Source organism: Anser brachyrhynchus (genome assembly GCF_964034855.1).
Source record: "Anser brachyrhynchus genome assembly, chromosome: 14".
NCBI classification, from domain to species: domain Eukaryota; kingdom Metazoa; phylum Chordata; class Aves; order Anseriformes; family Anatidae; genus Anser; species Anser brachyrhynchus.
Genome location: NC_137709.1, coordinates 8,858,073 through 8,885,926, shown reverse-complemented (window position 1 = coordinate 8,885,926; position 27,854 = coordinate 8,858,073). Strand labels below are relative to the sequence as shown.

At 44.0% G+C, this 27,854-nt stretch overlaps 1 protein-coding gene and 1 long non-coding RNA gene across 16 annotated transcripts in view; one reads left to right on the top strand and one right to left on the bottom strand.

Annotated features, from left to right (window-relative positions):
* The window catches only part of EBF1 (EBF transcription factor 1), a 312,537-nt gene that overhangs the window by 5,892 nt on the left and 278,791 nt on the right, over positions 1 to 27,854 (top strand). For all 15 annotated transcript variants that reach the window (XM_080555794.1, XM_080555798.1, XM_080555796.1 and 12 more), the window contains exons 5-6: positions 6,626 to 6,699; positions 13,123 to 13,191. In XM_080555794.1, the coding sequence (XP_080411920.1) occupies positions 6,626 to 6,699; positions 13,123 to 13,191 (143 nt within the window). The remainder of the gene's footprint in view (positions 1 to 6,625; positions 6,700 to 13,122; positions 13,192 to 27,854) is intronic.
* Positions 1,945 to 5,883, bottom strand: LOC308177905. The gene is made up of 2 exons (XR_013939477.1): positions 5,512 to 5,883; positions 1,945 to 5,083 (listed from the first exon to the last, which is right to left on the bottom strand). It is a non-coding gene; the product is annotated as an uncharacterized lncRNA (long non-coding RNA).

The following is a 27,854-nucleotide window of genomic DNA, read 5'->3' as shown; positions in this document are numbered from 1 at the left end:
CAAAGCTTGAATGAGTTAGGTTCCCCAGATCGTACAGGAAAGTATCTGTGGCTCTTTCCTTATAGTATGCATATATATATATACACATATATATATATATATATGGACATATCAGATTTAACTATATTCTCTTTGTCTCACAATTATAAATTGCAAAGTTTTGCACAGCTGTGGATTATTAAGTTAGGTAAGATAAAATAAAATCTATTCTGCAAATCAGACCTAGCTTTCTCTGTGTTGGACCGCTCGTAGATTTAACTTAAATGTCCCATTAGCAGCATGCATTATATCAGCAGGTAGACAGGCAGGACTGCACTGTGCTGGATGCTGTGTGTGTAATAAATAGTAGATATTCCTTGTTCTATGGAGTTCTTGATCTGAATAAATCAGGATTTATCATTGTTCATGTGGCTATGCCCAACTAAGAAACTAGTCCACGAGCCTTGCCATAGGTGTAGCACGGGGAGGGCCGTGTGCTGCCGCGTGTGTACGTTTTCTCCCGGCTGCGATGCACTATGGGAAGCGGGGCTGGGTAGTGGCGTTACTGAACTAACCACAAATTTTGTCACCGACTACATCCCAGGGCAGGTCTAGGGTGTAGGTATTAACTATGCATGCGCTCCCTCAAAACACGAGCTTTTGTTGCACGCGTGCTCCTTGGTGGTCTGGGCTGTGGGACTTCTGAACGGGAAACTCGGGCAGTACTGGGCTCAAAATGCATCGTTTCCAGTTATATCCCGGGTAACGTGCTTGGCCTTTGGTGGTGGCCCCAGAGAAGTGCTGGGTACGATGGTAATTGCCTGCCTTTGAGGAGTCTTGCTCCGACTCTAAAATGCATGCCCGTCATTTTAAAATTGTAAATACTGCGCATAAATCGTTTATGTTGGGGGAAGTTCTCTTCAGTTAGGGTAACAACACTCAGCGTCAATGCTGTCTTAATTAAATTTTCTTTTATGTTATCTTGGCACCTCATTTTATGTTGGGTTCACATTCCTAATGCGTTCAAAACCCCGTAGGATCCCAAACTTTATAGCTGTTGCTATCCGTAAACCGGCAGCTTCTACTGCAGTAGGTCTGGCGTTAACAATGATGCATTTTGAAATTGCCTGAAAAATGTGAAATATGTCTGCTCAAATAAAAGCAGAGTTTTTAGGCAAGTCTGAGGATTTTAATATATTTACAGAGAAGAGATGCCTTCCACTTCTTCAGCTGTATTTTCATAAATTTGAGATATTTCACTATTAGGAAAGATGGAGGAAATAAATCTGAAATACTTGTTCCCCACCCATTTTTCCTTCAGCCTTTCTCATTCATAAGATATAACGGATGGTAATATGGCTCAGGCATCTTAAAAATCATAAGTTTTGCAAGATAGTTATTGTCTATTGTTGAGAACCCTCATGAGTCAAAAATCCTTCCTTCAGACTTGAGCTCTGTTTATGTTTTGCTTTTTTTTCAGTACTGTAACTCTGGATGCAAATGGTTTTTCTGTTGCTTTCGCTATGATATTCTCTGATGTATGCAGATATTTGATCAGCTCTCTATTCTGTGCATAGCCTGGCCCTTCTCTGGCAGCTACACGCATGGGAAAAAAATGTTTTCAATAAGTTCAGAGGAGCCTCAGCAGACTCAGAGAAATTTCACACAAACATAAAACAAAACCTAACCCCTGTGACGGGGAAAGTTTACATTGCGCCAGATTTTAGCAGCTTTCTTGTTCCTTTGGTGAGATGTCAGAAGCGCAGGTGATTTTAATTTTCTTGTACAGAGAGGAACGGAGAAGTTTGGAATTTGCATGCATGATCAGGACCTGTGTTTGGGAAAATGTAAACTCATCACAGTGGAAAATGTGTTGTTTGGAGTCTGAGGGTGAAAACAAAGCTGAGGATTTTGGAGAGACTGCCTGAGCCAGATGGCCTGGTGCATTCCCAGTCTGGCAGCCCAACTGCTCCCTCCTGTATAATATACAGCCATTTGTTCTGGGATATTTACGCTAGAGCTGTTTCCATGTGAATGTTTGAAAACCATTAAAAATGAACATATTAGGAGAGATAAATTTATTTAATTTGTGTGAATACGTCGATAAGCAGGCTGTGTATCAAAGGCAGGGGGAGACCGGATAAAATAATTAGATGCTACTGAATTGTGCGCTGAGACGCAGCACGAACTAAACGTCCTCTCCTGGGGACCCAGTGCTGTGCTGCTTGTCCGGCATAAACCGTACTGGGAAGAGTAGAAATTCTGCCTGGGCGAGGAGTGAAAAACTTGGGTAATTAGGGGTTAAGCACTCGAAGCCAAATAAATGCAATGCACTGAATTTGCAGCGTTCTCTGTGTAGATATATAGCGGATACAAGCCTAATCCTCGCTGGGTGAAATCCTGGCCCATCTGAAGTCAATTGCAAAACTCCTATTGAATTCGGTGGGGCCAGGATTTTATTTTCTCTCTGTGTGTATGTCTGTATACGTCACTGCAAATCATTTTAGTTCTGTTTTGAAAAGACCCTCATTCTAATGAGTGTTTTTTTTTTTCCTCCTTTATTTCAGTAAAGGAGATAGTTTGTTTTGCGAAACAGATGAGGAATTTGAAAGCGAGTGGATTTAGATGCATGCTGGTGATTTCTCTCATTCTCTCCCTCTTTTAAAATCAAGGCTGTGACATAACTGAATACTATAATGGCCATGAGCTCAGTCCTTCAAGCTTGTTTCTCATCCAGCTCAGAGAGCAGGATTGCCTGACTGGCAACTTGACGCTACGAGGCGATTCTGCCCACAGTTGTACCAGCATAAATCTGGATTTATTCAGGAATAGCGAAGGATGGAATCTGCCTTTATATTTTTCCAACTTACTCATCAACTATTTTACTGCTTTATCCTGCCGTCTTTACTTGCAAAAAACTGGTTTAAATGAGAACTGTAGTCTTGGCTTTTATATTACCCCCCTCCCCTTTATTTTATTTTTTATGAACTCTCACTGAAAAGTTTTTCAAATTGTTGGATGCACTTGTCTAGAAATGACTGGGATGTGCTCAATTTAGTAATTTTTATGTGCTGGCAAGTAGTGAATTGCATTTGATTTAACTTTTTTTTTTTTTTTAATGCAGCTTTATTTAAATGGAAGTGAGGAGTCTTATATTTCGACATTAGTTTTTCAGGGCCTGATTTTGAAATCCATTTGTGCATGAGTGATCGTTACTCACTGGGGCTTCTTGTAGAAAGGTTACTTACGTGAGTAATGGTTTACAAATGTAAGCTGAGTTTTGCGGGGAAATATTTAAGTTCAGGAGAAGAAAATCTATTTCGAAATGCTTATGGGATGCACCGAGTCAAAACTACAAGAAGTAAACAAAAAGGAAAAACAAAGTCTATAATTTTCATTTCCTTTGCTGGTGTTTTGTTGTGCAACTCTGATGTGTATTTGCAGGCTTATTTTTAGCTCTGCTGTGGTCTAAGTTTATACACTGTAACTTTCACTTTATCTCTTATTAATGCGATCCCTATTTGACAAAATTGCAATGATGTTCGTGCTGCGGGGACTCCTGCCACAGTCAGCCTGCGTCAAAGCCTGAACATTAATTAAAAAAAAAATCAGATTGCTTTGTTAAAAGAGTATCTTTTCAAATCTTAAAGTTAAATATTTTCACAACGGTAACATCGTAGACCCTTCCTGTAAAAATACTTCTGGCAGCTATAAAGATGTGAAACTTTAGCAGTTCCTGTTTCCCTTTTGCAACTAATTGTAGAATTAGTGTTTTAGAGCAGTGCAGTTTGAAAGGCGGTAGAGGGTCTGTAACGCTCTCAGGGAGTCATTCACGGGAGTAAACAGCTGGTGCTTTGCACACCCGTTTGCACAAGCAAATTGGGAAATAGGAATGGGAGTTGGGGACGAGAAGTGAACTCGGCAATTCCTCCTGCTTCCTAAAATTCCCCAGAAATTCCTGGTGGAATAGGATGTATGGAAGGACCTGCACTTAACAGTGAGAACCCGCGGTGTGCATCGGTGCTATATTAGTAGTCAAATGCAAACAAAGTGAAAAGCAAATCCTTAACGTAGACGAAGGCTGAAGAATGTCATGCACGCAAAGAAGGGATCACTGACGTTAAACACAACAGACAAGGTGATTATGTACCACAGTGTTGACTCTGCCCGTTCATTATTGCTATTTAGTTGAGTTATTTAAGCGGGTACCTGGAGGTTAAGTAAGCATAGCAGCAGGAAGAGAAGGGGAAGAGAGAGAGCAGGGGAGAAAAGAAAGTAGGTTTTGTGTTCTGCTTGGTCATTTCTACTGCTGCCTTGAATTCACTGGCAACAAAGTATCCCAGGCTGGGCAAATTTATTTTAAGGTTTGGAATTCTAAGAACAGGGAGCCAAGCCCAGCAGTCCTCTCTTGGGCACCATCTCATGCTGTGCCAGGTGAGGGGGGACCAGAGGTGTATGTCTACACTAAAGGCCTCAGAAGCAGATCTGCTCTGCGTTCTCAGAAGCAGATTATTCTTTGATTATTTGTTGATTAGGTCCAACAAGAGCCCTGAGCTTTGCCTGTACCTGGCCGGTCTCACTGCCAGGTACAACCTGGTCTGGGGTTTTCTGGAGTCTTTGCAATGTCCCTGCTGATCCCACTGTTGTCAGCTGGTTCCTTTGGTTCCCTGGTTTTGGCTAGAATCTTCATCCCGTCTTCTCTTTTAAGGCATGGAAATACAGATCTTCTGAATTTGTCCCAGTTCCTGACGTACATCCCCATGCACGTCTGTACGGGCATCTTCCAAATCAGCTGTAGCCCCTGGGCACTGCTGGGAAAGCATCCCTATGTGCTTCATCCAGCAGCTGCCAGGGAAGCGAGGTCCCAGCGTGGGTCAGGGCTTTTACTGGTGGCTGTGCTGCGAGGGCTTTGCATGTGTCCTACAGCCACATTTGTGTTCCCTGCATGTGCTGGGTTCACAGCTTGTGTCCCTTGCTGGTTGGACTGAGGGCAGAAGCTGGTGATGCTCTGTACCGGCGCAATGGCACCAGAGCTCTCTGTTCTATCTCATCAGCAGCAAAATTATACTGGCTCCCAGGTTGTGGGGAAATGCATGCAGCAAAACTGAAAGGGAAGGATTTAAATTAGCAGAGACAACACGGAGCCATTCCTGATATTGTTTATAGAATTGCTAAATCATTTTATAATGCATATTATTAAGATTGAGCATTACTAATACCATAGTGTTAAAAATCAGCTCCTGCCTCTTCAGATTTGCGTGTCCTGGGACTCATGCCTCCGTTGTAGGTACGACACCTCTTACCTTTAGCGGGTTATATTTGCAAGGACTGGGAAAGCAGTTCACATGATCTCACTTCATTATGTATCAAGATACTAATGAGAAAAAAAAAGGTATTTTCCACACTTCCTTATCAGAACTGTCTCATTCCATAAAATATATTTCCTCCATATAACCTCCTATTTTTTTTTTTAACTTTCAAAAACTAATTTAATGTTAGCTTTAAGGATACCCATATCAGATGTCATTTTACCTGCAGGGTTTGTTTCCCCGATTTCTTCTTCCTAAGTCTGTGTTTTAGAGGCTGGCAGGGTCCCTCCACGGGCTGAGGGCAGGGCTGACGCTGGGAAGCAGGCTCATTGATCTGATCCCAGCTGTGCACTGGCACCCTGAAAGATTCAGGATCCTCAGTGCCATCAAAAGTTGCTGTTGCAAAGGCAATTTCTTTTCTGTCTTGATTTGCTGCTGGAGGCAATGGGACAACCTGGAGCAGATACTGCCCAGCTGCTGGTATTTTGGGGGTGAATCAGCAGTGACAAGCCAGGGCTGTGTGTGTGTGTGGGCAGAAAGCAAAACTCTGTCCCAGTCGGATGGAAACTCTCTAGAGCGAGTGGTAACTCTGCTGGTATGTGACGCCGATCCCTCGCCGTCGCTCCCGGTCCTGCTGGTGGGAGGGCTGCAAAAATCGACTCTTTTTGAAAGGCGAACGCACCATCTTTCCATAGTTTTAACTCAAAGCCTTCTCCCCGTGCTATCTCAGAGTCAAACTTCCCAGGCTGGTTTATCCTCTGTTTGTTTTGGTATCCTCTGGCAGGGCCTGCCTCTCACTTATTTATATCCCTGCAGCTCCAGAGCTGCGCTCTGGATTGTGAGCTTCAGGGGCAGAATCAGGCCCAAGCGCTTCCAGGAGCTACCAGGAAAGTGCCTGGGCTGCGCAGTGTGCAGCTTTTGGAATTAAAAATGCATGAGCTCTCTCTTTCTGTCCTTTTTTTTTTTTTTTTTAATGAATAGGACCCAAAGTATGCCAAGCCTTGCTGTTGTTTCTTTTTTTTTTTCCCCCCTTTCTTTTAATGCTATTAGGTTTATATTTTATTCTGAATTGAAAAGAAAATTGTGGTTGTCTTGACTACTAAAAAAACCCATCCTACACACAGCTTGAGAGATGTGCAACGGCGAGGAGGGAATTTAGCTGTACTCAGCTTGTGTTGTTTTCCAACCACAAATCTTTAGCAGGTTCAGCGGTGACGCCGTCTCCCTACCCTGCGACTTAGCTTGCAATGCCGGCTGCGCGCTCAGTTACTGCGATGCCTTTTTTGTTTTCTCCAAACTCCACTTGATGCACAGCTAAAAATGTGTTTTGTTTCTAGGCGATAGTGTATGAAGGCCAAGACAAGAACCCAGAAATGTGCCGAGTTCTGCTCACGCATGAAATAATGTGCAGGTAAGAGCTACCCTGCTTCCAGCTAATTAGTGATTAGAAGATGAATCTGTCTCTCAAAATCTAGGTTGAACCTGCAGCTATTTTAGGACTTAAATTTATCTTTCTTGCATTAAACAATCCCAAAATAACACAGTTCGGTGTGTGTAATTAGCAGCAAGGTCTCAGTCGTCACAGCAGTTTTCAATTTATAAAGAGTTTTCCTTAACAGCACGCTACTGGTTTGCATTTAGGCTCTGTAGCCCACGAAAGGTCTCCTCACCAAAATTAAGAGTCACTTATAGCCTCTCCCAATCCCCGCCCCCCCCCCCCCCCCCCCCCCAATATTCCTAAGAAAACATCCCCAGAAAAATGACAAAGCAGTCATTTCTGTTTGCCTGTGGATGTGCAGGAGGACGGGAAGCCAGGAGGCTTTTGGGCTGGTGGCCGAGGCTAGGCTGCCCTGCAGCCCGCTGCCCCTCCGGCTGCTCGCCCACTGCCCATGCAGCCCAAGCCAAGCAGGCGATGTTCCCCCAGCCCAGCACCGGCTGTTTTTTGCTTTTCATCAAACTTCCCCAGGCAAATCTGGCCCTGCCCTGCGCTATGTTCCCCTGAACGTTCCCGCCTGGGGCTGGCCGCTTAAATTCGGGACAGTCAAATATCTTCTTCCCCGGGTGCGGCGCTTCTGCGGCAGGCAGCTACTTCCTTCTCCTTTCTGGCTGGTAGCAATAGGTGAAGCCTCTTCTGCTTCCTTTCCGCTGCAGGGAAGGCAGCATCTTCTCAAAGACCCCTCCGACACCTAGGAGAGCTTGACCTTGCAGTCTCATTAAAGTTAGTGGGTGTTTTTGCATGTCTGAAAAACTCATTTGTTACATGTTATTCGATGGCAGAAAATAATTCCCTGGTGGAAGACGAGGCGTTCTTGCATAAGCTCATTGTTACAATCAGTTGTTTTAAGACTGTAAAAATGCCATTGCATGCGTTGTAACTTTTACAAAACACATTTACTAAAAAGGAGTAACTTGAGGGTAAAAACTGGTACCCACTTCTAAGAGAATAAACTTGGATGAGGGCTTCCTGGTGGGGGAGAGTCTTAGACAAAATATTCAGATGGAAACTTCTCTGCTGGTTGATTTTTTTATTATTATTTTTTTTTAGTTATGTTTCTTCATTCTTGGGGATCTGCATGTTTGGTCCTTCCCAACAGCTCCTCTCTGATAAAACCCAGCTCGAGGGCAGCTCCCTGCAATGCCAGCAGAGGAGGGAGCTGCTCTTCTTGCTTTGCCAACCCCACGCAACCCCACAACTTGCAGGACTTGAGGGATTTTTAGTTTCCATATCCTATTTTTCCAGGCTGCTTCGTTCAGCAGGTTTGGCTTTTTCTGGGAAACCAGAGAGCCCGTTGAGAGCCATCTGAGAGCAGATGGGGACCTTCAAGAGGTGCTGGAGCTGCTGCCGCTGCTGGGAGCGGGGGCGTTGCTTTGCTAAGGACTCCCGGCCAGTTCTCCCTTTCCAAATGGAAACCCAGTCACGCTGACAACTTATAATTGCCCTAAAATTCATTGGCCCAATTAGCACCACTTTCGCACTAGATACCTAGCTAGGAACAATTCATGGAAATATTAAAGGAGGCCCCTGACCTGATAAGGCTGAAGTGCACGCTTTGCTTTTCTGGTGTAAGAAGCCCAGTGAAACAGTGGGTGAAATTAAGCACAAGTGCCTGTGGCATTGGGGCCTGAATGTGCTCTTAGCCTTGGGTGATGTGCTCTGTTGGCTCTTAGACCACAAGGTTTTGAGGTAGGAATTAATCTGCCTGCGACTCTGGCTGAGCACCCAAACTTAGGAGCGGAGCTTTTGCAGCTCTGCAGAGCGGTCGGAGCCCAGCAGCGAGGAGAGGAGCATCCGTCCCTGCAGCAGCCCCTGCCAGCACCGGGACGTTCTCACCGAGCCCTAGTGCAGCAGGAAGGCTTACCTATGTAATGCATTAATTTTATTACAAATACTTTAGAAACATCAAGAGTAATAAATAAATGGAAACTTTACATAGGAGGCTGAGTTTTAACCAGAAGAGCTACATCAAAGATTTACAGCCGTGTCAATATAGTTTGACTGAGATAAAATTATTTCCGTTCTGGGAACATGGAAAGATGTGCTACGTCATTTGGAGCCGTCTTTCCCTTTATTAAAGCACTTTATGCTTTTTTTCGTTCTTAAAATTCGCTTAATCAGGAGCTTTATTCCTCTCCTTGGATTTGTTTGCTGCCAGTCCTGGCTTTGTATTTCGCGAGCATAAGGTGGAGGGGTAGCAAGAAAAAAAAAAAAAAATCTGACCACGGTAGGCAAATGTGTGTCTGACGGGGTGGGGGAGATGTATTCAAATTTCTTACAGCTCATATTAGATATTCCCCATTTCCTCTTCTGCCTATACATTTGTAAGAGGGTGCTGTTTGTTTACCAGGCCGCTTGACCCTATTGCACAAATCTGTCATCTATTGTGCTGCTAACACTCTTTTAAATTGCAAATCTGATGCTCTTTAGGGGTCTAGAAGGGGAAAAAAAAATCTCTCTCCACACCATTCTGTTTCTCTTGATTTCTTGCCTGTTGTAAGTGGAAGTTGGGATGTGCTGAATTTGCACCAGGGGTGCAAATGCAGCCTCAATTATAAGCATAAAATTAGAGTCTGTTCCCCATTAATCAGCCCAGCTAATTGCTATGCACTACCATTAGCCATATGGTGTGAAAGACAGCTTGCTCTCCCTAAGATGAAATTTCTTCATTTCAGACATGAAATAGTGAGGGCTCTGTATTTTAAAATAGCTTGTTTTAGATATTTAATTTCTAAACAACTTTCAGCAGTGCTTTCTATCAAGGCTAACTGCACAATAAAACTTTGCATTTATGTGACAAAGCTGGGTATTTATAGTATACTCCAACTATGGCACGGATAAGACAAAGAATTCAAATGTACAGGAGCGTCCTGGCTGTGGTAGGGAAGCGGGGCTGAGGTTTGCTTCAGGTGGCTGTTTATTTCAAAGGCTTTCATTGTATTTTGTCAAATATAAAATCTATGCTGTTGGCAAAAATGCTAATAGCTGGGGAGAATTCACAGCCTCGGTGGAATTTATTAGTATTGTAGGAGCATGGGGAGGGACATCTATAGTTAATATTGCCTCAACAATTTCCATTATGAAACCTTCAGTGGCTTACAGCTTTGCCAAACTTAAACTGTTCTGGCTGAAATGTCCTTTGCAGGGTGTCAGCCCGAGGCTGACTTTCTTTGGAAAGTTTCAGCTAAAATGGTTCAGTGATTTCTGAGAATGAGGTCGGAGTAAAATATGGTTTTTGTCTTTGCAAAATAAAATCTTAACAGCTGTTTTGTCGAGAACCTCCCGCACCTCCGCGCTCGGGAGCGAGGAGCCCATCTGGGGCAGGGGCCGCATGGCTGTGGGCTGCAGCCCGCCTCGCCGGGAGCTGCTGCAAGATGTCCCACGCGGACTCGCTAACGACTTGTTAGAGCCTGGCAGCTAAATGATCGGAAAGTCGCATTTGCGCTGGCCACGTGCCATCGCCCCGTAATTTCTCATTGTTCATTGTCCCCGCAGAAAGCCCGAGCGCGCAGATACACAAAGCAGGGCTCCTCTGGGCAGTGATGCTCCTGGCTGCTGTGCTGGCTTGGGGATGGGGAGGTTTTGGGGTGCAGGGTGCCAGGGTGAGGTGGCAAACTCCTGTGTGTCCATAGTGGGGACCAGGTGGCATGGAAAAGGGATGCTCCGGCGTGGGGAAGGGAAAGGGAGGAGGAAGATGTGGAGCAAGGCAGCAGGAGGGCAGCAGGTCCCCAGAGGGCTGCGTTACTATTGAGGACTATTTGTTTTAAAAACAAACCAAGCAGTTTTTGCAGTTTCTTATTGTGAGCCAGAGTGACATGTTGCCTGAGCCCTGGCTCCTTGTCCCACCCAGGGAGGGACATCCCAGAGGGACAGTGCAGGAGCTGGCAGTTGGAGCCTCTCGCTGCACCTTCAGATCCTGTGGGGAGCTGGAGGGCTTCTTGGAAACATGGAGAAACTCCTGGGAGTTTTAAGATTCCTTTGGGGAAAGGAGAAAAAGGGCACTGAACGTTTAGGAACTTTTTCCAAGTGTTCAGCAAACACTAAAAGCCAAAGCTTCCGAAGCAAGCTGAACGCTTATTGTGCCATGAGAAGTGATCTAAAACTCAGGGTTTGTGTGATGCCTTGCTTTTATGCATAGAAAAACAAAGGTAGATGAAGCCTCAAATTCTGCTGGTGACGGGGAGACTACTGCTACTAGTAAGTTAATAAACCTTAGCTTGACTTTTTATTTTTAAAAGACCTCTTGCTATGGCTCAGGCCTACTGGGGCATCCTCTTGGGACACCCGAGCCAAGCAAAGAGGCCACCCCATGAGCAGCGCCGTGTCCTCCCTGCTCTCCAAGCCAGACTGTCCCCAGCGGCCACCTCGTGGCTCTGTCCCACTTGGGGCTGGAGCATCCCCAGCCCCTTCTCCCTCTGGGCCAGCACCCGGGAAGGTGCGGGGGGATGCGGGGGTCTGCCCGGCGCAGCGGGGAGCCTGGGAACCTTCGCTCGCCTGCGTTAGTGTGGCAATTTCTGTCCCTGCAGTCTGCTGGGAGAATGTCAGGACTAGCCCTGATTCGCTTCAGTCACAAGAACTGCATTGTCTTAACTTGTGCCAACTCTGTTTCTAATTACATTTTAATCATTTAAAAATGATTAGCAGTTTTTATTGCCTTGTTTGTGGGTAAATTTTCTCACCCCACACATTCTAGCTGCACTCCAATGACAAGTCCTTTTATAGGCAAAAAAGCCCCCCGAACGTCCACATGACTATTTACCTACAGCATATTTTATTCCTTCCTAAATTTTAATGCTTTCTGGGTGCCAAGGCTCTTGCATTTTTTTGGTGGATCAATTGTGGTATTGTGCTGTAAAATTAAGCAGTTTTTTTTGGCAATCCTAAACAATGTAACTTCCACCGAAATGAAGATACCGCACATGTGTTAACTGTGAAAAGTTTCAGCCCTGAATAGTTGCCTTGAAGCTTTTTGCGGTGAAAAGAATTATGTATTTTCCTCTCTTTGAAAACAATTTTTTTTTCTTTTGGAAACCATGTTTAAACAGTCTGTTTTTGTAAAAGGCCCCCCCCCCCCCTTTTTTTTTTGTTATCTTTAGTGTGGTTAGTTGCTTTATTGCTAATCTTGGTGGGTAACTGTATATTATTCACTCTATTGTTCAGCAACACAAGAGAACCTTTGTCATACTCCCAACAGGGCTATTTATATAGTGTGGCACTTCTGCGGGCTTCTTCCTGCGCTGATGTTCTTCCATCTTTTGGGGAAAAGAAAATAGTCCACCCGAGCGGGAGGGCGAGCAGCGGGCGACTGCTGCTGGATGCACAAAGCCAACTGCTGACACGGCGATGTGCAGGCCCTGGGACACCACTTGGAATGAGCACGGTGATTCCCAAAGGCATGTGGCACAGGGCTTGGGTTCTCCAGGGATTCTGTTGAGCAGCGAAGTGTACCCACGTCCAGCCAGGGAGAGCCGAGGGGGTGGCCCCGTGCCCTGCCACTTGGTGCCACCACAGGGTGCCATCCACATGCCCGGGGTCTCTGCTCCCTGCAGGAGCCAGGCTCTGATGGCCAGTCCCCACAACAAGGGCTCATCCCAACCATTTAACATGTCTGCAGAAACGCCGAGCCACCTTCGTTCAAAGTCTGAGCCTTGAGGGCAGCGATGGCGCCAGGCTCTGGCAGACGGAGCTGGTGCTTCAAGTGCCGGCTTCGCACCCGACCCGCTGCGGGCACCAGCCGCAGCACGGTGCTCTCCTGGCACGAGCAGGCATCAGCATGCTCCAAAAAACAGGAAAACAGGCACACTCCCACATAACAGCCCGGTGGTGCTTGTGTTTTAGCTCCCCACTTAACAGAAATATTTCTTAGAGGGAGAATAATTGTGCTTTTGGATTTTGGGGAGAGATTTCCCAGCAGCTGAGACTTCAGCTCTGTCTAAAAGTAGGAATACTGTGCGGCCACATAACGTAAGTGGTAAGCAAATGTAAAAGCTGTGTTCATGAAAGAAAAGGCACCTTATTCTGAGTGCATATGCATATGGGACAACTGTTAAACCCCCTGGATAAGAGACCACAAATAAGACAGGTCTCCCTGTTTCGGATGATCCTTGAATTATTATTTGTGAAAGGGGCAAAACCCCTCTCTTTTTATATTTTCCATTGTTAACCAGCTGTGCAAGAAGTTAAACACAGTAATTAACCCATATGTGACCCACTGCATTTGACTGATTTCCAGGCAGGGACGGAGCGGTAACTCTAGCCGGCAATTTGAACCCACCATGTTCGTAATGATGATTTTACAGTGTAATGGTCGCACTAAATCCTTTCACTTTTGCTCTGTAGCCGCTGTTGTGACAAGAAAAGCTGTGGCAACAGAAATGAGACTCCATCAGATCCAGTGATAATTGACAGGTAAGGACTGCTATTGTTTCCTTCGATTTGCTTTTTTTTTTTTTTTTTTTTCCTTTTCCTCCTCATTAGAATGAAACACCTGCCCTGTGTTGCTAATGGGGAAGAATTAGGAGTATATATGGAGGAAATTTTGTTTTTGATACCAAATTAGTTGTGCTTTGCAATCGCGATTGCCATGGAAGGGCCATATGGAGGCTAACGGAGCGACCTGCTCGTTGGAGGGCTCCAGTGCTTGCAACTGATTCATGTGCATAAAGAAGAGATTTTTCTTTCTGACTTTCTGTGGCTCAATTCACATGCTGTGCCAGGGAAGCTTCAGGAATAAAATAATAATAGTTTGTGATTTATGAAATGTGGTTGGGTGCTTATAAATATTTAACTTTTATTTGAAAAATGTTTGAATCATTATCACTTTTAGCTACAGTAGTTCTGTTGGGTGCAATCCATCTACATTTTAAGGTTTTTATTTATGCATAAAAACAGTTAAAAAAATAGATCTGCAAACTAAGGGTTTTTTCTCCTGTGATTTTCTTTGGTTGGAATACTATTTTGACTGTATTGTCAGTTGATTAATTCGTTTTTGCCCATCTTAATTATTGTGTTTTTAAACAGATCCATATTGCTAATCTGACATCACCGAGTAAATCACTGTAGCACAATACATCTATTTTAGTTGTTCTGAGCCATGTGCAGTTTCTGTGCTTGCAAATTATGCAAAATGGTACCAAATAGTCATTTTTACATTTTAATTGTCAAAAATCATTGTACGAAGCCGTGCGCAATAACCAGGTTATTATGCAGCATTACTCTATAAGAGTTAAATGGCCATGAAGTACTGAATCTGTCTGTCATCAGCTGGCGCAAGCAATACCACTGCGCTAATCTGCGCATACAGGGACCCTGAAGGGAAACTATCTATGCATACAGGAGCGGGAGTATAGAGTGGTGTGCTTCTCCTGGCATTATTGTCTGAGTTAATGTTTGCTATATGAGGTTCAAAGTGCCTTCCGTGCCAGTGTGTGCGGTTTTATGACAAAAGGTGAAGGGGTTCGGTGCGCGGAGTGCCAGGCAGGGAGGAGGGGGGTGGCAGAGCCTGGCTGGGCACTGTGCTGCTGCAGGCTGCCAGATTGATAGCTCTGGGTTGAATTTGTTAAGAAAGTGCATACATTGGAAGCTTATTGCAGATGTTTTGATTAGCTATAATCAGTAATCCCGAGAATGTTTAAATCTCAGAAGATGTATCTACCTATTTTAACTAGGCGCATTTTCATCTTCTGTGAGCATTAGGTAGCACCAGGGAAAGCTGGGGGAAAAAAACCCACTGTGAAATCTGTATAGAGATGTGTTTTATAAGCATGCTGCAGACTTGAACACTATAAACATGGTGTTAGAGTGGCATTTTGAGCGACATGAAAGCTACAAAATTCACATGAATTTTTCATTGTACTGGAAAGTGAGATGTTAAGATGCTAATGGCAGGTTTACAGAAATATTTTGTTTAACTATCTAGTATGCAAAACTGCTAGTTGCAAATCATTTAAAATTATGAAAGCCAGAGATGCAGTCTGTTACATGCTTCTTATAAAAAGAGGGAACCTCTTACATGAAAAATCAGGTTTAACTTCCTAGCAGTGATCAATTTATCAGTATTTACATTAATCGATGCAAAAGATTCAAATTCTGAAGATTATATTTAAAACACAACTAAACATGATTTAAAGCTCATCTTACAAGCCTTACTTCACCACCTGTACTAAATCACATTTGGCTGGTGAATGGGTTAAGCTTTTAAGTTCTTCACTTGGTTTTAAATTGTGACTTTGATACAGAAGGTTGATATGACTGTGGTTTGAATAACATTTGATTTTGACCTGTTCCTGTGGGTTGCAGTGGTATAAGAAATTTGACTCAGCAGTACTGTAATTAGCCCTCCCCGTGTTTTTGAAACAGGATTGTGTTACCTGGATTGCATTAGTGTGGCTTCTATTGTTGCCGCTTCGCATCTGTCCCAGTAGGGTACTTAAAACCTTTTCTTGGCCAGGGCTAGTTCAAACAATTTAGGCCAAATAAGTATGTGCTTTATACAGTTAGTGGCTTTAGTGATGCTTCTTGTGACATTTATCCTATTCATTTTTTTCCTCCCTTTTGGTTTGGAAAGGATGAAGCGATCTATGTGGAGCCTTTTTACCTTAAAATGAGTCCGTTGAAATTGTTCTAACAGTAAAACGCCTGCACAAGTCAGCACATGTGTTTAGTTGTACTCTATTGTCACTTCTGCATGCACACAATTTTAACCTATTATGTCAATTGATATGCAAAACCATATTTAGCTATTTTTATTTGCATGTGAGCTTACAGAATTCATTTACCATTTGGGCTAAAGCACTCCCACATGCCTTACAGTCTGATAAAGCCTTGCCTATGGATTTAATCTAACTCTTGCATCAAATCCTACAAATCCACAGAGTCTGACCTAACATAGAATTTACAATAAAATCTATCTATGGGATTTTTGACATATGTACTTACATGGAAATGCTATCCTCTTCTTACATGCCAGAATACTATTTTGGATTGATTAATTCTCTTTGATGAGGCTAGAGAAACTTGGGATAGAGGGAGCTCAGTCTTTGTGGTGGTTTAGTTAACTTGGTGAAGAGGCTCTCTGGCAACTTCAAAGTTACATGTGTTGTGTTCTTTTTCAAACCCTAGATGTATATGAAAAGTAAATCGCATATTTTTATTTAATCAAAATGTGGGATTTAAAAAAAAAATCTGTAGTTGCGTTTGAAACAGGATATGACTTTATCCTTTGTAAAATTGCTTTATAGTTTGCCCCATTATAGTATCAGCGGATATAGCAGTGAAAGGGACCTAAAGAAATTTATACTCGTAGAGCGATCTAAATTTTCTCTGGAGAACAAAATAAATCTCTTATGCTTATAGAGAGCAGTCATTTCAAGGAAGTTTCTTGGAAACCTGTGTGTATCTGAATCATCTGCTTAGCATAGCCTGTATATTTTATCACTAATCCAGTTACATGTGTTCAGATGAAGCTCTGATGAACAGGAACTCATTTTAAAAGGGGTATTATTGTCACAATACAAATGCACAATTCCTCCTACAAGTACAGTAGCAGGGCTGTATTGTAATCATACTTAAAGAAAACACAGAGCACTTCCTGTTATTAAATTAAATTCTAGATTGATTTAACATTCAAATTGTAACTCATATTTGAATTTAAAAGGTTTGCAATAAAATTCCTGTGAAGAAATTGAATAAATTGTAGTTTTATTACCACTCTGGATATCCTGGTGTCCTAACCTTTTTCCTTATAGTTATCTTAGTTCAATAAATAAAACCTCATTAGACTATTCCCATTTCAACGAGTTTATTAAATTTTACAGGAGTAATTAGCATAAGCTGTGCTAATTTTTCTGGAAGACTAATGAGAGAGCTTCCTAATTAGGTTTGCTTTGTAAGAATCAGAAAAGATGATAATGACAAAAGTCACATAGGGGAGAAAGTGGGGCTTTAGATTATTCCTTGGTTCAGGAAAGAGGCTCCTCTCTCGCCGTTCTGTTCCAAACTCTTAAACCCAATTTACCACTGTGGGGACCAGTATTTAGTGGTGTTACCCATGCCTGTGGGGGATTCCTTACCTTTTATGGCTGGATCCAGTAAAACAGGAGCCCTATTGACTGATAAAATAGAAATGAGCACCGCAATCCCAAATATAGTGGCGGAAAAGGCTCCGCGTTGAGGATCGTGCTTTGCCCCCCGACCCTGCACCCCAGGGCGCGATGCTGCAGGGACGAGGGGCTGTGAGCAGCCCGTGTGGCAACTGCTGCTCCATCCCAGATCTTGCTTCGTCCCACCGTACGTGAGTAGGCTGATGCTGTGACCTGAAATCGACTTTGCTGAGGTTTATCGATACGGATGAGACCTACTTCAGGAATCTCTCTCTTGGACAGATGCCCTCAGGGTGCAGGATGCTGGGCTTTGTGCTGGAGCTGCCCAGGGGCTCTGTGCCCAGCATGGGAAGGGCGAGGGGCCCTCCTGGCCCTGGTCTAGCCAAGGCATTGAAGCTCTTCATATGCCAATTCTAGTGCTGCTGCTAAGGAATAAGGCTCCCTCTGGCTTTGCAGAAGTGGCTGATGCATTTCCAGGGTGATCAGAGCTCTTGTCAATGGAGCAGGGGTGGGAACTTACAGACTGCAGGCTGTGATATTCTTTCTGCTTTATTATCAGATCACACGGAGGGGTTTTAATGCACGGCCTGCTGCACGTGTCGGGAAGGCTTGTGCATTTTCGACACCTGCTGTACAGGATGCTCGGCCGGGCTGCCTGTGATCCCTCCCCAGCACATCCACCCGCTGCGGCTACAGAGGGAGCTGACTTTCCTACAGATGTTTTTGAGATCTTTCAGGCCTTAACCTGACAAATTTTATGTTTGTGGGTAGGATTTCATTGTGCAATGGCATGAAAAGAGGCGTGAATGACTTTCAATGTCTCCGTTATACTGCTTTACAAGTCATTGTGCAGTGGATTGTATTTTACAGGCCCGATCATCTTTTCATCCTAAATAGCAGGCAGGTGGAAAAGTGACATGCAGGGCTGCATCCCCCTCTCTGCATCCTCCCCCTGAAGGCACTTGTTGGGCGGATGTGGCAATCACTGCCTCCTGCAGCAGCTTTCTGTGCCCAGGTGGCTGAACCCAGCCGTGGTGGGGTGGGGGCAGGTGCTGGTGTCCTGCTCCCCCCCCGGGGATGGGGCTGCAGGAGGCTGGGGGTAGCATCCCACCTCGGTCCCTGGGCACCGCGTGGGGCTGTGTCTCACAGCTGTGCTGGTGAAACCCTCTGGGCCCCTACAGAGGATGGGCAGAATTTGGCCTCCAGCATTTCACGCGAGCTCCCGGAGCCTGTGAACCCGTGCATTGCTGAGAGGGGAGGGACGCCAGCAAACATCCTCGAGGACTTGGTTATGATTGACGCATCTGAAAAGCATTACCCTAAACAGTTCCCACATGACTTAGGCAGCCAAAGGCACTTTGAGACTCTGTGAGATACATGGGGGACTCTGATCAGTAGATGCTTCTCACATGGTGAATCGGGCCGAAATGCTCGCGCCTCTTCCAGGGCTCCTAATAGTGTCCGTCCTCTTCCTGGTGAAGAAATCACCAGAGCTGGGGATAACTTTGCGAGGGCCCTTGCAAAAATCCCTCTCGGTTTCAGTCTCTGCGGGTTGGCACGTACTTCTGCCGCTCCAAAATTCATTTATTTTGCTCTTGGGGTTGAGTGAACTTGGTCAGGGTCAGAACAGCTCCCACTTATTGTTTGCTTCATTTCTCCTCCCCCACCCCCGAGTATAGGAATTTTTATATAATTTCAAAACTATTATGCAAAACCTTAATTTGGTCTCAGCTTCACTTCAGGAGGTTTGTGAATTTCTCAGAAAACCTGTTCTGAGTTTTCAGTTTGTTATAAAACCCCAAACCAGGCAAGTTTTATGCGGTTTTGGGTTTCACTGCAAACATTTCACACTACTCTAATAGTTGCTTGCTTCTCTCAGTGATGCCTTTTGAATCTGCAGCTAGCGTTTTGGGCTTTATTTCACTGTGATGCTATGCCTGATTATTACTATTTAATATGGTGGTGCTCTGACAGGGGCTCCTGTCACACAGGAGGCTCATTGTGCTGGGCACTGTGCGCTCCCGAGGCAGGTTGATGAGCCCATACCCGAAGTGGCTCTCCTGACACAGTTTACAAATTTTTCTGTGGAGAACAAAAAACTTAGTCTTGCATTGAATTTCTGGGGATTAGGGAAGCTGAAGACCAGTTTACTCGATTGCTTTTGGCATTGGGCTGTCATCTTTAGTGCCTACCGAGAGCTCCTGGGGACTAGGCCAGCCGTGCTTCCCGCGCTCTGTCAGTCCGGAGAGGTTATTTGGGTGTGCGTGGGATGTGCTGGACCTGCTGCGTTTGAAGGTGATTGTGAAGACCTTATGAATTTGGGCATGGGCTGGGCCATGTTTGCCTTTGCTCACAAAGGGTACTATTTGTGTACTGTGCCTTAATATCAGTTCCACCTGTGTCTTGAAGCAGGGTGGCTGTGCTTGGTGCACAGACCTCCCTGCACAGCTCAGGGTCAGATTTTCTGTTTTCAAGAGTGGGGATTTCTTTGGGGAAAAAATACTGGCTTTTTCCTCCTATGGATGTACACACCGTTTCTAGTGTGGGCAAATTTACTGTCTCATCTTAACACCTGATTTATTTTTGCATTTGCTGTTGCAATGGTAATGCACACATAACTAGCCAAGTAAGAGCAATAGGAAAAGGTACTTTCAAAGATCATCCTCAGTTTTAATGCAGATTAGCTGAAATTGTTCTGAACGTGAAATAAGTGTCTTATATCTACCATGGCATTTACTGGGTGAGAACCTAACCCGCTCTGTTCTGTTGGAGCTCGGGTGTATGAGTGGTTTTCTTCCCGTGAGCAGTCATAAATGTTTGCATGCTCTAGCTGCTGAAATGTATTCTTATAAGTAATTGGCCACATCTACCAAAATATCTATGCTAAATTCAAGTTTGCTTTTGCCTGCTGAAAGTAAATATTTTTAATATAGCGACCAATAAAGTTAAAAGAGAGGAGGAAACAATTGTAGGTTTCTGTGTAAATCATGACTGAGAAAATTTTCTAGAAATGGATTTTACGTTGTCCTCAGAGAGCACCCGTCCCTGTAGCAGTAATGGTAAATACTGGTATGAATTTTCTCTGTAGCATCAAGGTGGTTTTTTTTTTTGTAACAGTTCTGGAAAAGTACAGAAATCCATACAAAGTTCCCAGTGTGTCCCATTAGCAACTTTGCATAGGTAGTTTGTGATCAGAATATATTACTGTATCAAATGAATGTTTACTTTTTTTTTTTTTTTTGCTAAGGACAGTATTTTAGAGGTTTTTAAAGCAGAACGAATAATTTCCTACCCACTTTTTAAAAATAGTGTTGGGAAATAGGAAATGTGAAAACATATTTTCTGGTGCAGTTAATATGCGAATTATATAAATTTAGTTATTACAAGTCTTTATTTCAAGTCACTGAAATTACATACTGGACAGTCGTAAGGTGACCCAGATATAGAGGCTTTCACTGCAGCCGCTGAAGCGCTATGAACAGTGCTGTTTTGTCTTTGGTTTCTTGCTGCCTCTAAAGGTGTAGGCAGATGAAGATAACTTTAAAAAGAGTGATTTCTCCAATTACAAGCTTTTGTCCAAGAGAAAAGAGAGACTTATTATTATTATTTTTTTTAGGCTAGCAGCATTCACTATAACAAAATTAAATTCCTTTAATCTGACAAGAAGCCAGTTTGGCACTGGGCTGGGATTTTTGGATGGAGAGCCAGCAGGAGCTGCCCCGTGCCCCCTGCTGTGATGGGACAATGGGGTCTGGGATCTGGTGTCCCTGCGTGGTGAGGAGCGGGGTCCCCATCCCCTGCCTGGTGGTCGGGGCAGGGGGGCAGCCGAGCCACAGCCCGCAGCAGGCACCCGGATGGGTCCGGCTGGCTTTGTACCGATGCGGTGATGTCCAAAGTGGCATTCCTCAACTACGGCATCTTGCTAACCGTCTGAGGCACAATAGTTCTGTAATGTAATATAAAAAGTAATGGTGTTAGCTAACACATCCTTAATAAGATATTGTCCGCTGCTCTGCCATATGCTCCCGAGCAGGCTTTCCCTCTGTGGGGCTTTTGAGTTCTCTCAATAAGATTATTTCAAATACTCTAATCCTGAATCATTGACATGAATACAAAAGCCTAGTGACATCTAATAGATGCCTCTTAGCTTTGCTTTTCCTCTTGTTCCTTTCCTTTTTCTTCTCTTTTTACCTGACAAAAAGCTTACAGACACTTGGGCTCTGTCTCTCAGTACCAGCATGTGGGTCCCCTCGTGAAATATAAAGGAGGAAAAAGGGCTGACATAGGGCTGATAAGCCACAGAGCAAAGGACCATAGATTAAAAGTAAATGCCAGTAAATCCTACCCTGTACACTCAGTTGTTCTTTTATTGTTTTCTTTAACTCTTCCAGTGCCTATACCAGGCCAGAAAGAGATGAAAAATGGAGTTAAAAAAAGGTGATTCTGCAATGCCTTAGTGCTGTAGGGTCCAAAAGCCAGCTGCACGCCACTTGGGTTTTCTTGGCTCTCCTCTTACCTTGACTCTCTCATCAGAGTTGCAGACTGGTTCAGCTAATCACATCATTCAATGGTTAGGTCATTTTTCGAAGATTAATTTTTTTTCATTTTTTCAAAAAAAGGGAAAAAAGAGAGAGACCCCAAGTGACATGATTTTGACCCTGGAAAGGCTAAACATTATCTAAAGTAAACGTTAGGAAGAATTAGTATCCCCCTGTGAGTGACCAGCAGTAAAAAAGGATTTGCTTCTTGTTAGTGCTGTCTCAATGACTGTTGGAGAGAGAAAAGCTGTTCATTTACTGACTCCAGAACTTGGCTTTGGAAAAACTACTTGGTACCGGACACAGGCAGGGGCTATAGTGGGTTAAAAGGAAACTGCATTCAAAATGTAATCATTTTCCATAATTTTCTCCAAGATTTTGCTGGGAGCCTCTCAGGCTTTCCTGACCAGGATAACCATCCACTTCCACCCAGTTGAGTCAGGTCTTCTCCGTAATCTCCCTGAATATAATCTTTCAGTTGGATTTTTTGGCATCTGCATCACTACATAACCATTGGCTGCCTTCCCAGATGTTAAGTCACTTTGATAAGTGGATGTTAAAAACCACTTTACCTAGCTCAGATTTTGTAGAAAGATGACACAAGAAGAGGAGAAATGTATTCTGTATTCATTATAAAGTTCTTTGCTCTAAAAGAAGAAGAAAATTAGCCACACTCAGAGCTATTAAGACCTGATGTTAGCGTGTCCCCCAGCCTGCTCTGTGCGCCTCTGCATCGCTTGCACGTTCCTGCGCGAGCCAGGATTTGGCCGTAGACATGTGCCTGCCCTGTGGCATGTTTTGGCTGGGGGAGAGAGAAAGGATCTGGCCATGTTTTGTGCCCCACTGTCAGTGTCAGGATTTGGTGCTTTTTTGAGAAAAACAAGGGAGTCCCATGCATTACAGCGGAGTTCCCTGTGTAACCTGGGACTTTTCTGGGCTCTGGGGCAGAATTTATTTCTCAAGATGAGGTTTCTGACAGAAACTTTTTTTTTTTTCCTTTTTTCTCTTATCTCGTGGTCTTGGGTTTCTGTTGGCACCATGGGCTGGTGCCACTGTTGGGTCTGGAGGCCCTGCTGGGCTGGTCAGGCTTCCACTGATGCTGCAAGAGGGGCTGCGCAGCGGTATTGAGAGGCGGTCTGTGCCCTAAGGACCTCATCAGGAAAGGCAAGACCTTGGCTACTCATGCCTTTTATCTATCTTCTAATCTATCTATCTGTGCATTTATTTACTTTAAAGCATAGTGAGCTCAACAATAGTTCTGGCATTCTGAAAAAAGAAATAAACTGTACCACGGCGTAGGAGGAAAACTCCTCACAAAACCCCATTATGTGCACGCAAATTGTCGTCTTGTATCCCGCGTGGCAGGAGAGAGGAACTTCTCTTTTTCTTTCCAAAGGATTGCCCTGCTGTGACAATGGTAACTTAATTTGTCAGAAATTACAAGAACATTAATACATCATGCCCTAATGCGTCATTAGTGCATTAATACTTCCCGAGTCATCGGAGTTTTTCTAATAAATGCCTTCAAAGTCGGCTGGGCATTCATAAATTTGAGTTTTCAGTATGATAATTGTAATTGAGACACCTATTTTCCGTGATTAATTCTTGGAGTCGGTATATAACAGTCAGCATTGTTGACATTCGCAGCCACCCGCACTTGAAAGAATAACATGCCGTTAGTTAATATTTGCGTTATTGTAAAGTGGCGTGATTTAAAAAAAAAAAATACAGGAGACTGTTCTCAGGGAAACAAAAGAGAATTTTGGGAATGCTTTTTGCCATGGAAACACAGTTATCGCTCATTAATCTGTCACGTATGGAACAAGTTCCAGACTACAACACACTTCAGCACGGCGGCGGTCCCGGGGGCTTCGCCTCCTCGCCTGCGCTCCCTTTAACCTGCTGACAGCACTGCAGGGGTTAAGGGCTGCAGCCCGCTCCCACAGACTCCATCGTGTGCATGGTTGGCTCCCAAAAAGTGGGGTTCCCCCCAGCTCGGGGCCACCTGGGGGCCGGACTCCACCACCCACCCGCAGGTCCCCGGGCACCCATGGGGCTGGGGGAGCCGACCCCGTGGTGCCGCTCTCCGGCTTTCGGGCACGCGGGTGTCTCCAGGAGGAAGGAAGTTTTTTTCCCTTGGTTTCCAAGATAAGGTGTCATTCATGAGAGCGGCGTGCTGAACTAATCAGGTTAATTGAGAGGCCCTGAATAGCTCTCATTGAGCAGATCCCTCCTTCCTGCTCAAGGCAGATAGTGCAGACGGAGAGATTACAAGTGCCTTAAACTCTTTCTTGCCATCTCCGAATTTCACACCCATTTCAGGATGACCAGGGTCAGAGCAGATGTGTGACACAGAGGCTGTACAATTAGCTTTGCTTGGAGCGAGGTGTTTTATTTATTTATTTATTTTTGTCATCATCATTATGATTATTTCTTAGGGCTGCCAGATCCACAGATCCGAGCATCTCTCCTGATGCCAGCAATGCCCTACTGATTTACACCAGCCAGGGTGGTGTAAATTGCTCCACCGTTTTTGGAACGATGGAGAGGACTAACCCAGTCGCATGGCTGGCTCTAGATTGACCTGCTCCTGAGTGTTGTTAATATTAAAATTATTTCAGACCTAACTCATGGCAGGGCTGCAGGAAACATTAATTTTAAAAAGATGTTTTCAGTGTTTGAAGCAGATAGCAGTTGGTTTTATTGCTTTTATGGTATCATTTCCCTTTAAACCCTTCTAATCGAAGTGGCTGTACATAATTTTATTCAAGTTTACCAGAATGCGAAAGCATTTCCCTCTGGATGCTCTTGCCAAATTAGGAACATCCAGGCTCCAAACCTCGCTCTAATCTTCCTACTCACCGCAGTCTATTACATTTTCTTTGCAAATATCGTAACCAATAGAGTGCAGGAGAGAGAATTTTCAGGAAAACAAATTCCCCCAAAGTGGAGCCCCCCAGCCCCATTTCCCAAGCCAAACTGGTTGCTTGGCTCAATTTAAGCATCAGTGCCCCTGTTGCCCCCTCCCCCCGGCTGCTTTTCCTTGGAAGTTTCAGGAATGACTTTAATTATCTCCACAATCAAATTCTCACTGCTGTCCCTGTGAAAGCGTGTAGTCATGGATTGTTGGGATTATTTTCTTTAGCACTTGGGGATAGAGAAACTGGTTGTTTCAAAATGAGAACCAGCTGGGTTCTCATCGCTGGCGTTTGGAGGGAGCCACGCTGCACACCAGCCCGGCGCTGAGCGCAGCCCTGAACCCAGCCCCCAGATAAGTGCCGTTGCGTTTGCCACATGTTATTATGCAATATTGGGGCTGATTTTGTTTAGCGCATCAACGTGCATCTTCGGGGTGGCTGCTGCCAGAGCTCGCCTTAGCGCCTCGCAAAACTTGGTGCAAAAACTTGCCCTGCCAGGGGCATTGCTGGGCTCCACCTGCCTAAAATGTATAAAATAAAATTAACCCCCCAGTAAGACATATCAGGCATGTGTTCTGCAGATGACAGGTAAGCAGGTAAACTCCTAAAGTGATTGATACAACAAAAGAGGCAGCAGAGAGAACTTCTCTTATCTAACATCTTTTGTTGCCATAGAAGACAAGCTGCAGGGGTGATGCTCTTCCTTTCATTCCAGCTTGGAGAAATTACTTATTTGTCATACCTTATTAATCTGTTTTAGTGCCAAATTCAATTTGAAATTAGGACCATACATCTAGTCAGAAATTATATGACCTATGATTTCAGCTGAGTATTCTGTCACAGGGAAAGGTGCAGAAATCTTCATTTGGTTATGAGGATGTAAAATTGGAGATACTTCACTGGATTTAAGGTAGCTGCTCTGGATTTCCATCTTTTTAAGAGACAGATTCGTTCATTCTTTGGAATACAAGAATTTGTATTTATAGTTTATTTACATATTAAAAATTTGTATAAAATACAGATATATCTATAAAGTTTCTTCATTTAAGGGTTCTCTCACACTGCCACACATGCAAACAGTCTGTGCTTTGCTGCAAACTGTTGTTGGGATGGTTTACATTTCAAATAGTCCCATAGTGTGACTTTTTAATTTTTGAAATGAAGTAGTGACTCAATCGGTAGCTCATGTTGAAAGTCCAGAAAAGAAGTCTTCCAGTTCCTTTATTTTAAAGAAAAAAAAAGTTTATAGGAAAGGAAATGATTGATTGCTCAGCTTTGAACAGATACTTTTATATGATTTGATTTCTGTAATGCCTGAAATATAATGACTTTGACTCTATTAATATCCCCTTTAGCACAACTAAATTATTTTTTTGAAAGATGAAACCATTTAGCTCTGAACATGCTTAGATCATACCATGACCTAAATACGCTCGTGTATCACACACACGTTGTTTTAGGGTTTTAGGCTGAAACAAACATTCTGCAGCCACTGTCAATCTAGCATTTTATAGGTTTTCAGTTCTGCACTTTCTCCTGCTGATACATTTATTCAGTGTTTCAATTTATTGTCTTATATGTATGTATACACATACTCAGTGTGGTTTTGTATTTTTTTTTTTAATCTGGATTTTCTATTTTTTTTCTTTCAACAAATAACTGCTGCATTTCCAGTCACTCAAATTTGGACAGAATTTTACTTCCTGTTTCAAAGGTCAAGGAAAGCTGACCTCAACAGCAGTGTTGAGGCTGCTGAATTATTCATATCATTGACTTTGTGTCAGCTTCCACATTTGTGCAGAGGGATGTTTTATTCATTTATCTCATTTAGGGACCTGCTCTGCACCTGTTTCTACCATTAAGTACCCTGTAATTTGCATTTGATGCTAATTTAGTTTCATATCAGCCTGGTCCCCCCTTGTTAATTTAATTTTCTAAGACCCTTTTCATTACAGTAGAAATGTTTCCCTCTTTAAAGCAAACATCTATACAAGTAATTGTGTAAACTGCCTTTTAAATAATATCTTTTAGAAGATTCCATCGTTTAATTCCTTAATTCCTATAATTAGCCGTGGTTTGATTAATGTTTCAAAGGGTTAAATTAAAATGCAGAATTACTCAAATGCATACTTGAATAATTTTCTCTCTGCTGATAACAGTTTCTGCACTGCTGCCTTTATTCTACTCATGATTCTGAATATTACGTGTACTAACAAGCGCTAATTTTCCTTATGTAGTGATTTTATTCTGCTAACCAGTAGCTGTTTTTTAAAATATAATTGTTGGAAACTCCGTATTGCCAGCGAGGCACTTAATTTTTCTTCTGAGGGACTGTAAACAGCTCAGGAGAGATGCTGCAACGGAGGAGCTGCGCTGGGTTGCTTTCCAGATTGCAGGAAACTTAAAGTGATCCTTTATTTTGCCAACAAGCATTGCCGCTGTGCTCTCACAGACAGTGCAACCTGCTCTGGCCGCTACAGACAATAATTTGGGAATGTTTACAACCATCATGAGTTTGTTTGTGTAGGTGAAAACGTACATATGCTGTGATCCTGCAGGGCAAAGCCTTACACGACTGCCGCCTCCAAGCACATTTACGCATTTTCAGCTCAAGAAGACAGCACTGGGGTAAATAAATGGCCAGAGGGCCTACGGTGGGGAACTCAAGTTCCTTCGCTGCTCACAGGTTCATTTAAAACAACCCTGCGGAAAAGCAGCTGTGTTCCAGCATAGAGGCATCTTGGCCTTAGCTGTTCTGCCCACCAAAAGGTGACAGTCCTGCTCCTCCAAGTCCCCCTGAGGTCATTGTGAGGCTGGGGAGAGACGCCTGCAGGTTTGAGCTGAAAAGAGGCTATTCTGTGCCTAGGCTTTTGGGTTGAGCCTGGGGGCTCCCGCTGCAAGCAGTGGGTAGCTTGAGGCCGGGATAGGGGCTGGGGCTGGTTGTGACACCCCTAAAGGCTGGCTGGTGTTGCTCAACCATGAGCCCGCGACTCCGACTCTGTTGCTGCTATAGTGTGAGGATTGCAAATCCAAAATAGGACTTGAAACAAAACCTCTGTTTTTACCTTGCCCTTGGGATGCTTTGCCTTTGCTCTGGTCACAAAGATGCCTTGCGGGCTCTGCATGCTGGGGGGATCCCCCAGTGCTGGTGCCAGGGGGTCCAGAGTGGGCTGGTTTGGGAGATGCACCCCTAAGTGCTGCTGGTGTGGGGGCACCAGGGGTGGCTGACCCAGCAGGCGTGAAGCTGAGTACCCCAAACCATCACCTCTCCGAGCGGCCCCCAGATTCAGGCATTTATAATTGCTCCCCCTTTATTTTATCATATACTCACAATAACAACCTTAGCGTGGGGCATTTCCTGAGTATTAATGACCAGCTGGGGTTAATGGCCCTTGCTTGTGCCTTCAGCCATCAGCTCCTCCCGACTGGTCATTAATTCCCAGGAAAAGCCCTCTGCGGAGGTCATTATTGCTTAATTATCTCCATACACTTTAATGCCAGTTTTGACAATGTAC